General features: G+C 35.6%; 2 protein-coding genes across 9 annotated transcripts in view; both read right to left on the reverse strand.

Annotated features, from left to right (window-relative positions):
- The window catches only part of Milt (trafficking kinesin-binding protein milt), a 41,983-nt gene that overhangs the window by 15,713 nt on the left and 12,773 nt on the right, over window positions 1–13,497 (reverse strand). Inside the window, exons 1-2 of one of the 8 annotated variants that reach the window (XM_072888645.1) lie at window positions 10,715–10,892; window positions 5,284–6,256 (exon numbers count right to left, since the gene is read on the reverse strand). The exons of 3 other annotated variants lie outside the window; for them this stretch is intronic. In XM_072888645.1, the coding sequence (XP_072744746.1) occupies window positions 5,284–5,782 (499 nt within the window). In that variant the 5' untranslated portion in view covers window positions 5,783–6,256; window positions 10,715–10,892. Of the gene's footprint in view, window positions 1–5,283; window positions 6,273–10,116; window positions 10,683–10,714; window positions 10,893–13,497 lie in introns of those variants that run through there. 4 more of the 8 variants (XM_072888640.1, XM_072888644.1, XM_072888641.1 and 1 more) reach the window with 4 other exon arrangements.
- LOC140664000 (inactive selenide, water dikinase-like protein) lies at window positions 320–4,689 on the reverse strand. Its single transcript, XM_072888654.1, has 3 exons — window positions 4,145–4,689; window positions 3,162–3,764; window positions 320–2,769 (listed from the first exon to the last, which is right to left on the reverse strand). The coding sequence occupies exons 1-3, from the start codon at window positions 4,382–4,384 to the stop codon at window positions 2,392–2,394; spliced, it is 1,221 nt and encodes a 406-aa protein (XP_072744755.1). The 5' UTR covers window positions 4,385–4,689; the 3' UTR covers window positions 320–2,391.

Below are 13,497 nucleotides of genomic sequence, written 5' to 3' on the forward strand. Positions count from 1 at the left end.
CGGAGTTTAATTAACGGCAATCTTGAGCTTCAACACTCTTTACCTTAGAAAGGTAAAAATGTGAAATATATGTACGTGTGACAATTTGAATCAATTATTTCCGTATTCTAATGATATTCTAAGAAAATGTGCAATTCACATAATCGGTGCAAATATTAGTTGCTACTTTTCTACAGAACATGCATACATGCGATATATAAAAAATTTATATGTAATTTAAATATAAATTTATATAACATGTAATATATATATATATATATATATATATATATATATATATATATATATTATATATTTTATAATATTTTTTATGTAGTTTATTGAATATAATTTATAATATATATTTTTTTAGATAAAAAATATATACATATCGTTGATTAAATCGTGGAAGATGCTTGGCAGGCACATTTAAAGTTATTGGAAATAGAGAACGTCATATTAATGCAAGATATCATTTATTTCCGCGATTTGAGACCAGGTGGTGTAACGAGAGGAAAAACCACCATCGTGACCGGTGATATTAAAGGGAAGTTGTACGGTTAGAAAGTGACATTGATATTTTGACCTTTCTGAATGAATAAGGGAAGATTCAACAACTTATGAAATGTTAAATTGACGTAAACGATGATATGATACAATAAATATCAAGTTGGTAATATAAAAACAGCAATCTAAACTTTTCGCTAACTTTTATAACATTTTGACAATCATTGTGAATATTTTACGAGTAATATCAAAGCACATGAGGGAAACAGCAACGTATTACATTACATGTTAGCACACTATTATAGCTTGACTGTTCGAAATCGATAACACTGTTATTAAATGCGATATCGTGCGCTATGCGGTAGAGAATTTTGCAAAATTGCATCCTGTTGTAGAGGGCACAGAATAAATGGACGAGGCGCTGGAAGTAGCGCGAAGAAACGCTCCTCCTCTTCGCATCGCCCATCGACGGGATAATACACCATAAAAATTAAATTTTCACGGTCTCAACGCGGTCTTTCCGGCTGCAAGTCGCGCAGATCCGATCGATTTCTCGAGCGTGTCGAATATTTCGTGCGTGGCGTTATATTTCATCGCCAGCTAAAAAAAAAAAAAAAAATACGACCACTAACAATTCGAGGTTAACGCGAGGTCGCGCATTCCGGCTCGAGCTCTCGTCGGGCGAATGTTAGAGATAAAAATAAAAACATGTTCCTGTTTATGCACCAGAGAAAGAGATGAGAAATGGCACTCGAATATCTGTGTTTCTCGGGTTTATTAATTTCGTCGTCAAACAGCTTTCTAACGGGATTATTTTTGTCGGAAAAAAAAATAAAATTTTTCGCGACGTGCCGATCTAACTGCTATTTTTCATATAATCCACAAGTATAAAGAAAAAAATAAAGAGAGTTCAATGTTAATAAATTATGAGCTAAAGAATATAAGAAAATCGAGAAAAGTACATCTCAATTTAATCTCTATTAAAACACTTTACATTAGTGAAAGATATATTACTGAAGAAGTCTACAATTAGATAAAATCGCTTTAAAGAGATAGGTATCTCAGCGGAAAAAAAGATAAATCTACGTAAAATTATCGAGCGTAAAATTATAACATTGTAATTAAGCGCGACAGACGTCAAGGAACTCGCGCTACAATTCGCGTGCAAAGTGTCAAGAAGTGTAAAGAAGTAATTGTGGGAAGAGATGAAAAGATAGACGCGCGTAAATGCATGAGACGAGTTCACGGATTTCACATGACCTGGGAACCGGAAGGGCGATACATAAGATGTTAATGCTTCGTTAACTGTAAATTATTGTTAATTGCACATCTCTATTAGACACACATGATATCAACGATCACATTTCATCGCAATTTTTTAGTCGCGAAATAACTGTATAATGTATGGCGATTAATATGCAGCGATCGAAACTCTTATAATTTCCATAGATTCAATCTCCGACAGGTTCGTGAAACCTTAAGTTAATTATAGTTTTATTACATCGCGAATAAATACAGAAACTATTTCTTACTTTCACACGTCTCTCTCGAGAGTTGTACTTGACAAAATTTTATTGCAAATCCCTTTCAATCCGTTATTATATTCAAGATGTATTAAAAATTCTGCAAGAGATATATCTTAAACGTGATAACAACATAACTGTTTATTAAATCAATTCGTCAGCTTGTGAAATGTATTTTATAATCTGTCTTATTATAAAATTGCATCTGTCTTAAATATAAAGTTATTCTATTACTGTTGTATTAAACTCGACCTATTTCATATATATAATCTCAGGAAATATCTCTAATATTCCATAAAGAGCAGCATGTAAAATTGTTCAGCCGTATCTCGTCGACTTTTTTACTTTCTTAACGAACGATATCCCGCGATCCTTTGGTTGTTTACCATAAGAAGACACCGTTATCCTTAACAGGTACCTCGATCACCCGCGGTCTCGCAATCACTCGCGCGGTGCGATCGCCGCTCTCGACGATCCCGATGATCCACGCTTGTCTGCGCTCGATCTTCTCCAGGGCTTTGCAATACGCGGCCGCTTGTTCCCGTGGTAAGATAACCAGCAACCCTCCCGACACCTCGGGCATTTCACCTTTTAGAAGCGGTAGTGCGTTTCCCGTGATCTTCGACATCGCGCTCATCCGCGCGATCACCGGCATATTGTGGATTATAAAATTGACGTTGTTCGTTTGTCGTCGCACCAGGAGATCCGCGTGGCCCAGAATACCGTAGGATCCTACCTCGCAGGCGGCATGCGCGTTATACTGACATTCAAGGATTGATTAATGAGTTGTGAGTCTGTTGACATTCGCCTTCGTACTATCAAGATCAAGACTAAAATACTAATCACGTAATACATGCTCGATTAAATATTAATCTAACTAATCTCTGACAAATAGTAAGTGATAGTAGAGTGATATTAAATTATAAAAATACGTGCGCGCGTAAATTCCTCCACGTGATATTTTTTTTTTTTTCTAAAATTGAAGATGGTGAATTTATTAACGATTAATCTATCAGTTTTAAGGAATAATTTCTGCATTAATTAGAAATATTTTTTTATATCTTTTGTCTATTAATTTAACAGAAGTCTCGTAGGTCATATATCGTATTAGATTGAGATCTGGATATCAAGCTGAATTTTGAAGAAGCCAACCTTTCGCATGAGCATAGCGGCGACTTGATTAGTCCTGATCATACAGTCGATGGCTCGGGAACGAGCTTTCTCGACATTCTCTTCGGTGATGGCCAACATTAGCCTGCTTCTCTTCTCAGGCTGCTTCATCCATTCCGATATGGTAAGTACCACCGTCGTGCCGAGCGGCTTCGTGAGCACTATGACGTCACCAACGGTTGCGTGTACGGGTTGGACTATCTCGTAAGGGTGGCACACTACCGTGGCGATTCCGCCGAACAGACACCAGGGGTTTTGGAAGACGTGACAATCCTTGACGGTCGTCTGCGCCGCGTCCGCGTAACCGCGTATCGCTATGGACGCCACTGTTTTCTTTTCGACGTCCTTCATAACGTCGGAGATGCCTAGAATCATCCTGCTGCTGGAGCATCTCGCGAGACCCAGCGAGTGAATGCCTCCATGGGTAATGGCGTAAGCAATCTTGCCCATCACGTATGGATCGTCAACGACTGCAGGAATAACATTGAACGTTTCTACCAGCATCATTCTACTAGCTTCGTCCAACTTTGTCACGCGAGTATTCTCGCAAATGCACGTCGTCGCGTAAGGATTTGTCTTTTCATCCTGCACGTGTCAATAAGTTTGTGGAATTTTCATAGAGCGAAGAAACAGAGGTCGATGCTTTTTTTTTTAAGTCGTTTCCGCAACATTTTGTTAAATACAGCAAAGAAAAATAAATTATAATGCATGTAAACTGCAAGAGGAATGCAGGCAGGTGTTGAAAGAATATTTTTTTTATAATTATTTTGACGAACAACAGATTATTATTGAGACTACAAAATATTTAGCTGTCATTTAGAATATATAATTTTTGATAATAAGTGTCAACGTGAAAAAGATATATCATAACTGACGAATGATATCTAAATAAAACAAGATTGTCGGTAGTTATTTCGAGCGTAAAAATCCTTTCTACCAATTCTATTTTGTAGTGAGAAAATCACCTCTTTTCCGTGGACGAGGTCGAGTAGCGACTGTCTTTCCTGTCGCTCCATTTGCAAGCTCTTTCTTCGCGGATCGCTGAATTTCGTTAACTGGAAATCCGCAGAGAGTCCGTGGCTCTCAGGATTGAAAGGGATCTGTATATTATTGCCGCAAGGTTCGCCAAGAAATTCCAGGTTGATGATACAATCATTATCATCGCCGTCCGTTTTCGCCACAGTTTGCGTAATTATTTCCGACATACTGGGTGGACTCGAGGATATCGTCAATCGTCACTAACATACACCGCAAGCTCATCGAAATTACGCAACGTATATTGAATCGATTTATAGGAAAATAAAAGACTTACGAGAAAAGAAATAAACGAACGTTGATTTTGATGAACATCGCGATACTTCATACATACAAGTGTCTCTCGAAGAAATCTTCCTCTTTAAGATTTTTATCAATTTTTAACAAAAGAAAACAGTAATTTATTTTTTTATAATATTTTATTTAATATCAAAAAATCAAATCAAAATTAAAGTTTATTAGATTTATTTTTATTATATTGTTTATATTGTTATTTAAACTTTTTTATATTAAAATGTAGTTTAAGAATTATATTTCATTAATTAATAGTAAATTAGATTAGTACATTAGTGCACTGATGCACATTAAAAGTTATCATATATATAATATAAGCATAAATAATTCAAACATTAAGACAATATTGTAATATATAAATTATTATCATTATTCGTACTAACCAATAACAATAGCTCTTAGTATCAATTATTTTTTTAATTATTCATGCCAGTGTAAATTTATGTACGATAACTGTGCGCACCAGTACAACAGTCCGACTGAATTCGCTAAAAGTATAGTTACATTTCATTAATGTTACATTTTTAATTTGAAAATGTTAACCGCAAAAATAGCGGCATATAAAATCATATTAGTATTAAACATCCTTTCTTTGGATGCTAATAAATTAATTGGCTATAAAACGATGTAATAATAAGACAATTACTGAATATAAAAATAGAAATGAAAGAGAATATTCAAACGCAATAATTCTTTGATAAAAAGATCGCAAGATACACACATCGCATATCTAAAACGCAAGTGGAGATTTGGCGGAATTTAAATCAATGTTTACCTCTGTTCAACAGCAGAGTCCGGATAACTCTTATGTATATCTTGCCGTGTTTGGTCCGCGCGACGTGGAAGAGGAAATCCGAGAGATCACCGTCGCCCTCGTGAATGTCCGTCCTCTCGGCGAGGATTTCCCGAAGTGTCGCGACACGTTCTTCCGGTGTGCTTTCGTCGGGATGACCCAGCTTTCTGTCGAGATAGTCAACCACCCCAATATCTTCCCAGAATTGCGGCGAATCTGACGCATTCTCTCGCAATGAATCTTTCAGCCTCGTTCGTTTACCGCTAGAGTCAACGAGATCACTTCCGGATACATCGAGGCCGGCGTAGGAAACGTCCAATGCGAGACTATCGAAGGTGGATTCGCCGAGAGTGATAATGGAACCAATACTTCTCCCTCTCGAGGTCGACGGGGTAGCTTCATCATCACGCTGACAGGAAGGCGAATGCAGGGGGCTCGGAGATGCGTCGCTGTTCACACGAAGGGGTGTCGAGCTGTTCATGACCTTGACATGACCCTGTCCATCAACGATCAAGATTTTGAGAGACCGAAAGCTCCTTCGAACAAGCTTTCTGAAATGCTTTATGGAAATGTTTTTTCCTCCTTATCTTGATCTTGTTCTGTTAATCTTCAGTGTTGTCAGAATGTATCAGCAAATATCCAAAAGACGTGAATATCCATCATTAACAATTTAATGTAAATCATTGTTTTCCATTTAATAAAAAGATGTATTTTGCGCTATCACTTTTGTCAAAGTCTTGATTTTCCACGAAACCATCGAATAGCTGTTAATTTTACACGCGTCTCTTCCCGTTCGATAATAAATTCTTTTTATTTGTCTTACACGCTTGTTGTTCGATTATTAGTATCGTGTTTCCACGATCGTTTCATACGTAATCTTAGTCTTTTATACAGAGCACAGGAAATCAACATTAATCTCTGCGGTAGCACATAGATTTATCCAGTCTTTGAAGCCCTATACACGTATAAACCTGTAGCACATGTAGATTACATTTTCCTTATTAAACTAGTCTATGTCGTTGCACTTTTTACACTTTTATCGTTGTGGACGGTACTCGCTTAACTCGATCGTGAATCAGGAAATGATGCAATGATCTATTATTAGTCAATTATTTTCGAAGACTAAAAAGAGACTCGGAAGTCAGGGCTTATATTCTGAATTCCGCGATATCATACATTTATTAAAAAGGAAAAAAAAAAGGAAAAATATATATGTATCATCGTTTTATAGAGTTATTTTTTATCGTATATTTTTTATAATAGAATATTTCTTCGCGTAAAATTTAATATCATATATTTAGTGCCTGAAATACGTGGCACTTTTAATACGATAAAATCTGAGAACGCTTGACTCGAGCTATAAAACATAATTTTAGTACGGATTAAACGTTCTTCAAGGTTTGATAAGTAATACGAGCAACTAATTGTCGTTCACAATAAGCACGAATCGCTTGGAAATTAGTTACGAAGGAATTAATTACTATTTTGATTTACTTGAAAGAATAGGCTGTAAAATTATTCATTTCTAAATTACGAATATTCGCAAATAATTATATAATTATTATATAACGAAATTAAATTTCGTATATTAAATATTTTATTTGTGTCGCGATGTACACGCGAATGTATAGTCTGTGGTACAACTGCAACGATAACGTCCATCGAGGTGTAAGTAGGTGAAAGAGTAAAGTTCTCTCGACATCGTGGCAAAGGTAGAAAGAAGCAAACACAAGTTTATCAAAACGGAGCATCGAAATAATCAGCTATATCGTGAGTCACCGATCGGCATTCGTACGAAATGTATCAAGGGATCACAGACGTCGGAAAACGAATAAACCTGATGCAGGTTCTAAGAAGAATTTCTTTGACAATCGATTGTTCTAATATAATATATTTAATTCTAGATATAACATTCACGTAACTATATCGTTAAGTAAAATATTTTAGAAATATTTTTTGTCGAGAGGGCTCTTTATTAGAGATCTAAAATTATTAATCATTTTCGATTAAAAAAAAAAAAAACAATAAATACTCGATCTATTTATGTAAATATTGGCACGATTAATTTTGACAATTAGTATTATTTTTTAGGCGCCCAATAATTACGCAATAATATAACATAATATAAGATAATTCGCGAAGATGAAAAGATCATGTAAATATTTGATATTCATAAAACTACAATATGAAGTCTCGAGCATGAATAATGAGCGGATGTACTAGAAAAGTATAATCTCAAAGAGAAACAAGTGCAATATGTATATTCAACCGCGTGTACATACACGGTATAACGAACGGTATCGAGCGATCCCCTTTTGCGATAATTTCAGCCCTGGAGATCGATCGCCCTAAATCGACGGAATCTCGGCGAAGAATGCTTTCGTAGGCGGACGAGTCAGTTTTTCGTGACAAATTCATCTTTCGAAATTACCTTTGCACGAATTTGGGGATAGCGCAAACCGAAAAAGTACGAAGGAAAGACGAAGGAAAAATCTGTTTTCTTCGAGGTAGATGTCCGATCAAAACGTGTTCGACATACGACGCGCTTCTTAATGAAAAAGTAAAAAAAAAATCGTTAGGCTAAACGTATCGGATTTTACGCGTCTCGTTGCGATCGCAGGTGAAAAGGATCGTAAACGATATACGTTATTAGGATTAATCGTTACAGTCACATCTCATTGCACAATAATTGCCAGAGAACAATAATTTCACGCGAAAAGACGGTCACTCTGCCATGAATGTCATTATAAATGAATAGAATTATATATGTGCCATATTCGCATGCACGGATATAATTTATTCACTATGAGTGTAGTAAAGTATAAACGTCGCACAATTCTACATTCTAAAAATAATCTTAAAAGACTGGGAATAGTGTCAAATGGCATAGACCGAACGTGTATTTATACAAACATTAAAATAGAGCAATGAGAAAAAGAGAATTTCGAATATATAGGAAATTCATATACGGTGATAAAAAAAAGTATAGGTGACTATTATCATGCCACGTATCGCACACGCGTAATATGTTTGTTTATCATGTCCATAAAACCCAAGGTAAAAGACGTAAACGACGGAATTGCGCCGATAGTAATCTCGCGTATTTGAAAGTAAATTTGAAAATAACAACGCAAAAGATAAGAGTGAAATGAATGTTACGAGACGAAAATATTTCGTCGTGATTAAACGTGTGTGTAATCGATACTAAACGGATATTAAATAGCGATAAATCGAAAAAAACTTTCTGATAAGACGTTAGAGTATGTAATCAAATAGAAAATAATAGTACAAAGCTGTTTACATTTTTCTACTTTCTGCAACAATCTATTTGAGAGAAATAATTATTACGAAATAAATGCAAAACAAAACTAGAATAAATATTTATATACAAGTTCATGTACAGTTTCGAGATACATTATAAGGAGGATTTTTCGGTTACCACATGCATCGTTAACTCGTAAAAATATTTTTTTCCCTTTATACGTGACAGCAATGCTAATGGGAATGTAAATCGCGCAGCTCCTTCAGCTGACTTGTTAACAGAGTCAACTAACGCGTTACTTCGATTTAACGTATAACGTAAATTGAAAAAATATAACTGTTGGATTGTGATATCTATAAGACTTTCCAGATTATATTTTGATCGCTCTTTTGTATCTATCAAATAATGAAATTGTTTCACATTTAAATACTGATTGCAATTTTTGGAACAAATTTATAGTGCATTCCAAATTAAAATCTAAAAAAAAAGAATATAAAAATATTTGACAACATCGATCTTTACGCGTCAAATATGTTCTTAATGACAAGTAAACAATAGGAATCGACACTCGAATCAAGCCGACTGCGTGAATTAGAAATATTAATCAATTAGAATCAGAGGACTCATCTCGGAACTTTGATCGATCAGTGCCAGTTTATGCCACCGGATACGAACGATATTGACGTGTGCAACCTTAATTACGCATTGCGGCCGACAGGAGCAGCGAACTCTTTACGTAACGGTAACAATGCTTAACTTTTCGCCATGATCGCTGATGCGAGCGGAATGCTATCTAACATCTAGCGGCAGTTTTTGCGCGAACGAGATCAATCATTCTATTAATAATCGTAGCTTAAAGAAAATTGCGTTTCCGAGTCTTCGCACGAATCTAATAGTGAATTTCGTTGGTGCACTAGTGCGCACATTAAAAGTTATCGTACACAAATTTACAATATAAACATAATTAAATGATTAAGATAATTATAGTAATGTAAATTATTCGCGTATTGAACAATAATAATAGCTTAGTATTATTTAATTTTTTTAATTACTTATGTCAATGTAAATTTATGTAACTTTTGTATGCACCAGTGTGTTCCAAACAAATTTGCTACAACACTCTCGAGGGACCAAATCATCCAAGATAGGATAGGGTAGGGTAAAGCTAGGTTGTCCCTTGGAGACTTTCAAGGTTGCGCTTTCGTGACGCGAGACGACGACGAAACAGAAATAGAATTACTTTATGAAAAACTGTATTGCGAGTCTCAGTGGAAGACAGTATGTGCCTTTCATATTTTGAGAACGCAGGTCATTATCCCTTGCAATCGGGGAGACTTAACCCTTACGCGAATCATAACATACGGGGAAATAAACATGCTTTAAATGTCACGTTGAAAGTAAAGAGAGAATAATCGATTTTTTAGAAAAAAAAAAAATAAAAACATAATGTGTTTTCTATAAAATACGATGATAAAAAAAAATATAAGTTTAATAACAATTTAGAAGCAGTAATTTTATAGCAAAATTAGTCCTTTTCCTTGGTAAAAACTCACCAATAACCCTCTCTCCTTCTATAAAGTGGTAATTAATAAAATTTACACAAATAAAAAATAAATGTACGAGAAAGATTTTGCCAGTCACTCAATACTCTCGCTTATAAATGATCACCGTATTAATCCAATTCCTCGTTACTACCTCGTGGCATTTTATCACATTTCATATCGAATATCACGAGCACGTGGCGCGAGTCCTTTGACGGAAACGATAATTAGTCTTCGCGGCACGTACATGTACATGTACATATATACATATACATACGGTGATGGAAAAGAGTGGATTCGACCCGTTCGTGGCCAATTTTCTGCTTCCAGAGCAACCTAACCTAGGCATTGCACCGGGTTGTTGAGATTCGCGATCGAGTTAGAGACTTGGTGACTTTCGGTAATCCAGCTTCCGCTCGCGCGCTGGGAACGCTCTCAACGATGTTCGAGCGTTAATGATAACGCGATAACGCGGCCGGGTCGCGACGCATCTCGCGCGAAGGATTCTGCCGTCACGCGCACGAGCAGGGAAAGATCTTGCAGAATCCGGATACGGGCGGCAACTACTAGAGAAACCACCACCGGCTTCCGTCGCGCATGCTCGACATACCGCGTACTGTGGACCGACGAGTGCTCTCGTCGCTGCGTCAAACGTCCTCTCGCGCACCCTGGACCCGGACGGAACGTGACTCGCGCACTTAATCTCGTGACGAAATCGGACGTGACGAATTCGACGGCACGAGCGCGCGACGATGCAAACGTCGCAGCTGCACGAGCGTGACTGGCCGCACGCGGCGTCCGCGACGTGAAGCGGCCGGCGAGCGTTCGTTTTGAAGTGTCGCGCCACGTGATTGGCCGAGCCGTTCCTGCCTGCCTGCCTGCTTGTCTGCTTGCTTGTGCGTCGAGTGCGTTGAACGTGCGAGATGGATAGCACGAGCGAGGAAAGCTTGATTAAAGAGGAAGCGCTCGTTGATTGCGAGTTGATCGCGACCACCCTCAAGCGAGCTGACGATGAATAAGATTACGAATGGTGTTTTCAAAGATCTATATATGATCGAGTAAAGTTAAATATAATTTTTTTAAATCCAGGATATTTAAATTCATATAGATCATTTAATGGTCATTTAAACTTTCATTAAGAAAACCGAAAATGTGTAAAATCTACAAAATTAAATATTCATAATTATTAATTAAATATCATATATATATATATATATATATATATATATATAAAATAAAGAATTTGGATGTAAACAAAATTGCGGGTTCGTGTAAGAAAAAAGTGTATACGCAATGCGGCGAGCACGGCGACATGTGTAAATATCACGTGAGGAAAATTAGATCAAGGTCTTTGTGTTCTGTCATGCCGTTATATGTTGTGACAACTTCAAAATACATTATTTTTAACTGTAATAATTTTTAAATGATCATAATTTTCTCTCGCTCTTTCTCGCAAAGTTTGCAGTATTTATATTAAAAGTATTAGATATTGATTAATATTTTTTCTTCAGTAACATGATGATAATGATTATATATTACATAATTTATTTTGAAATGCGCAATTGTGTATAAAGTAAAATGTTTGATAATGAGACAAAATGGATTCATACTTTGCGCGATAAGCGATAATCCTTTCGTGCAAAATAATCGTGACTGACTGAAAAGGAATGCGAATTGCGTTGTCGAATTGTTCGACTATCGATGATAAACACGAAAATATGAAGCGCAGAGGATTTTGACATTTTCAGATGATCTTTCAGAATACCATGAGCGCGCTTGAAAAATATTCCTTGAGAAAGCATTGCTCTTTACTCGACGATCTAACGGATAGTTGCGATCCTTAAAGTGCAAATGCCATCTACCTATAGTTCTCACTCACTAAGAAAGATACATTTTTATTAATATATTATCCAACGCGACAAGCTAATATTTTATATTTTATATGCCATCTAAATACTTTACGAGAAATTTTTACAGAAATAGATATTATTACAATATTTATACAAATAACCTGTAGTATTTTTGAACTAAATTTTCTAGAATAATATAACACAGTTGACGATTTTATAATACTTCAGTAAATACAAATATGATCGATTATTTACATAAAATTATAAAAATCTATAAATAAAGTTAGGCACATTAATCTTCAGTGAAAGATTAGAAGAAATATGTCGGAACTGAAGAGTAATGATACGAAAGCAATTACATTAAATATACTCATTATACAATCTTGGATATTATCTCTACTCTCTAATATAAATAACATTTCTCATGCAATATAGTAAAAATCCACTATTCCTATCATTAAGGAACTCAAGGCTGATTTTTCCTTATTATACTGGGAGCAAAAATGCTGTATAAAAACCGCGTAATATCTTCGCGGCTTAATAGATAATCAAAAATGATAGATAATCAAATAAAATCATTATCTACGTAACAAACATATTAATATTTTCTATGTTTAATGTCCAACATTTAGAATAAATATGTTTGACTTCCTTGTTTCTTCAACCAATGAAAGAAGTGGCGTCGCGACTCAATCGGAGAAACAAACGGCAAAGGGGAAGGGAAGGAGAGATAACAATTGATACTGAATAGAGCAATTAAACGACAAACTTGCAAACAACTTTCTACATCGCAGATACGATGAAAGGTTGAATGGAGAAATCACGCGCGACGTCAGAAAAGAATGAGGGAATTATCGTGGGAACCGAAAACAAAAAAAAATCAGAAAAGAAACTGTCGTATCATTTTCCTTCTGTTCCTGGTGAAATTTCATTATTTTACACTGTGCTCGAGGAAATGGCGAGATATACGCAAAATATAATATGAAAAGTAGAGCTGTTAAAGGTGCGTCACGTGTGTCGTGTTAACAATGAAATCTCGCGCATATTTCCACCCCGCGTCTGTGAGAAAATTCTCATTATTATTTTCGATAATAACACGGAAAACCGTGATTAGTTGTGTAAATGGGGTAGCCCCTGATAATAATATGACTAAATCCGATGTAGGAGAGTAAGAGAGAGACGGAACAAAAAGTTTTAATCATAATTCGATAGAGAGAGACGCGCAAATAAACTCATCCTGCAACGATAAAACACGTATGAATCGACGGAATATTATTTTTGCAGAAAACTTTATAAGAAAAAAAAAGAAAGAGAGAGAGAGAATTAATATATTAGAAAATATATTTTTTTTATTGTCCCTTTAATTGCATTATTATATATTAATTATCCTATACGATTATTCAAATATCTGTACAAACAAGTTGAGATATTATGTCTCTTTTTATTTATCATTACGAGATCTTAATTAGTTTTGAAAAAACAATTAAACAGATGATTAATGAAAGAGAATACAATGTATACAAAAAGTATTTGCTAATGAAAG

The sequence above is a fragment of the Anoplolepis gracilipes genome, chromosome 3 (assembly GCF_047496725.1).
Source record: "Anoplolepis gracilipes chromosome 3, ASM4749672v1, whole genome shotgun sequence".
Classification (NCBI taxonomy): domain Eukaryota; kingdom Metazoa; phylum Arthropoda; class Insecta; order Hymenoptera; family Formicidae; genus Anoplolepis; species Anoplolepis gracilipes.

What these genes read in the sequence shown, in the direction of transcription:
- LOC140664000 (XM_072888654.1), bottom strand. Translation starts at nt 4,384, where the DNA reads ATGTCGGAAATAATTACGCAAACTGTGGCGAAAACGGACGGCGATGAT. An exon ending in ACCTCGTCCACGGAAAAGAG is followed by an intron (nt 3,765 to 4,144) that starts GTGATTTTCTCA and finishes TGACACGTGCAG; the next exon opens with GATGAAAAGACAAATCCTTA. An exon ending in CCGCTATGCTCATGCGAAAG is followed by an intron (nt 2,770 to 3,161) that starts GTTGGCTTCTTC and finishes CTTGAATGTCAG; the next exon opens with TATAACGCGCATGCCGCCTG.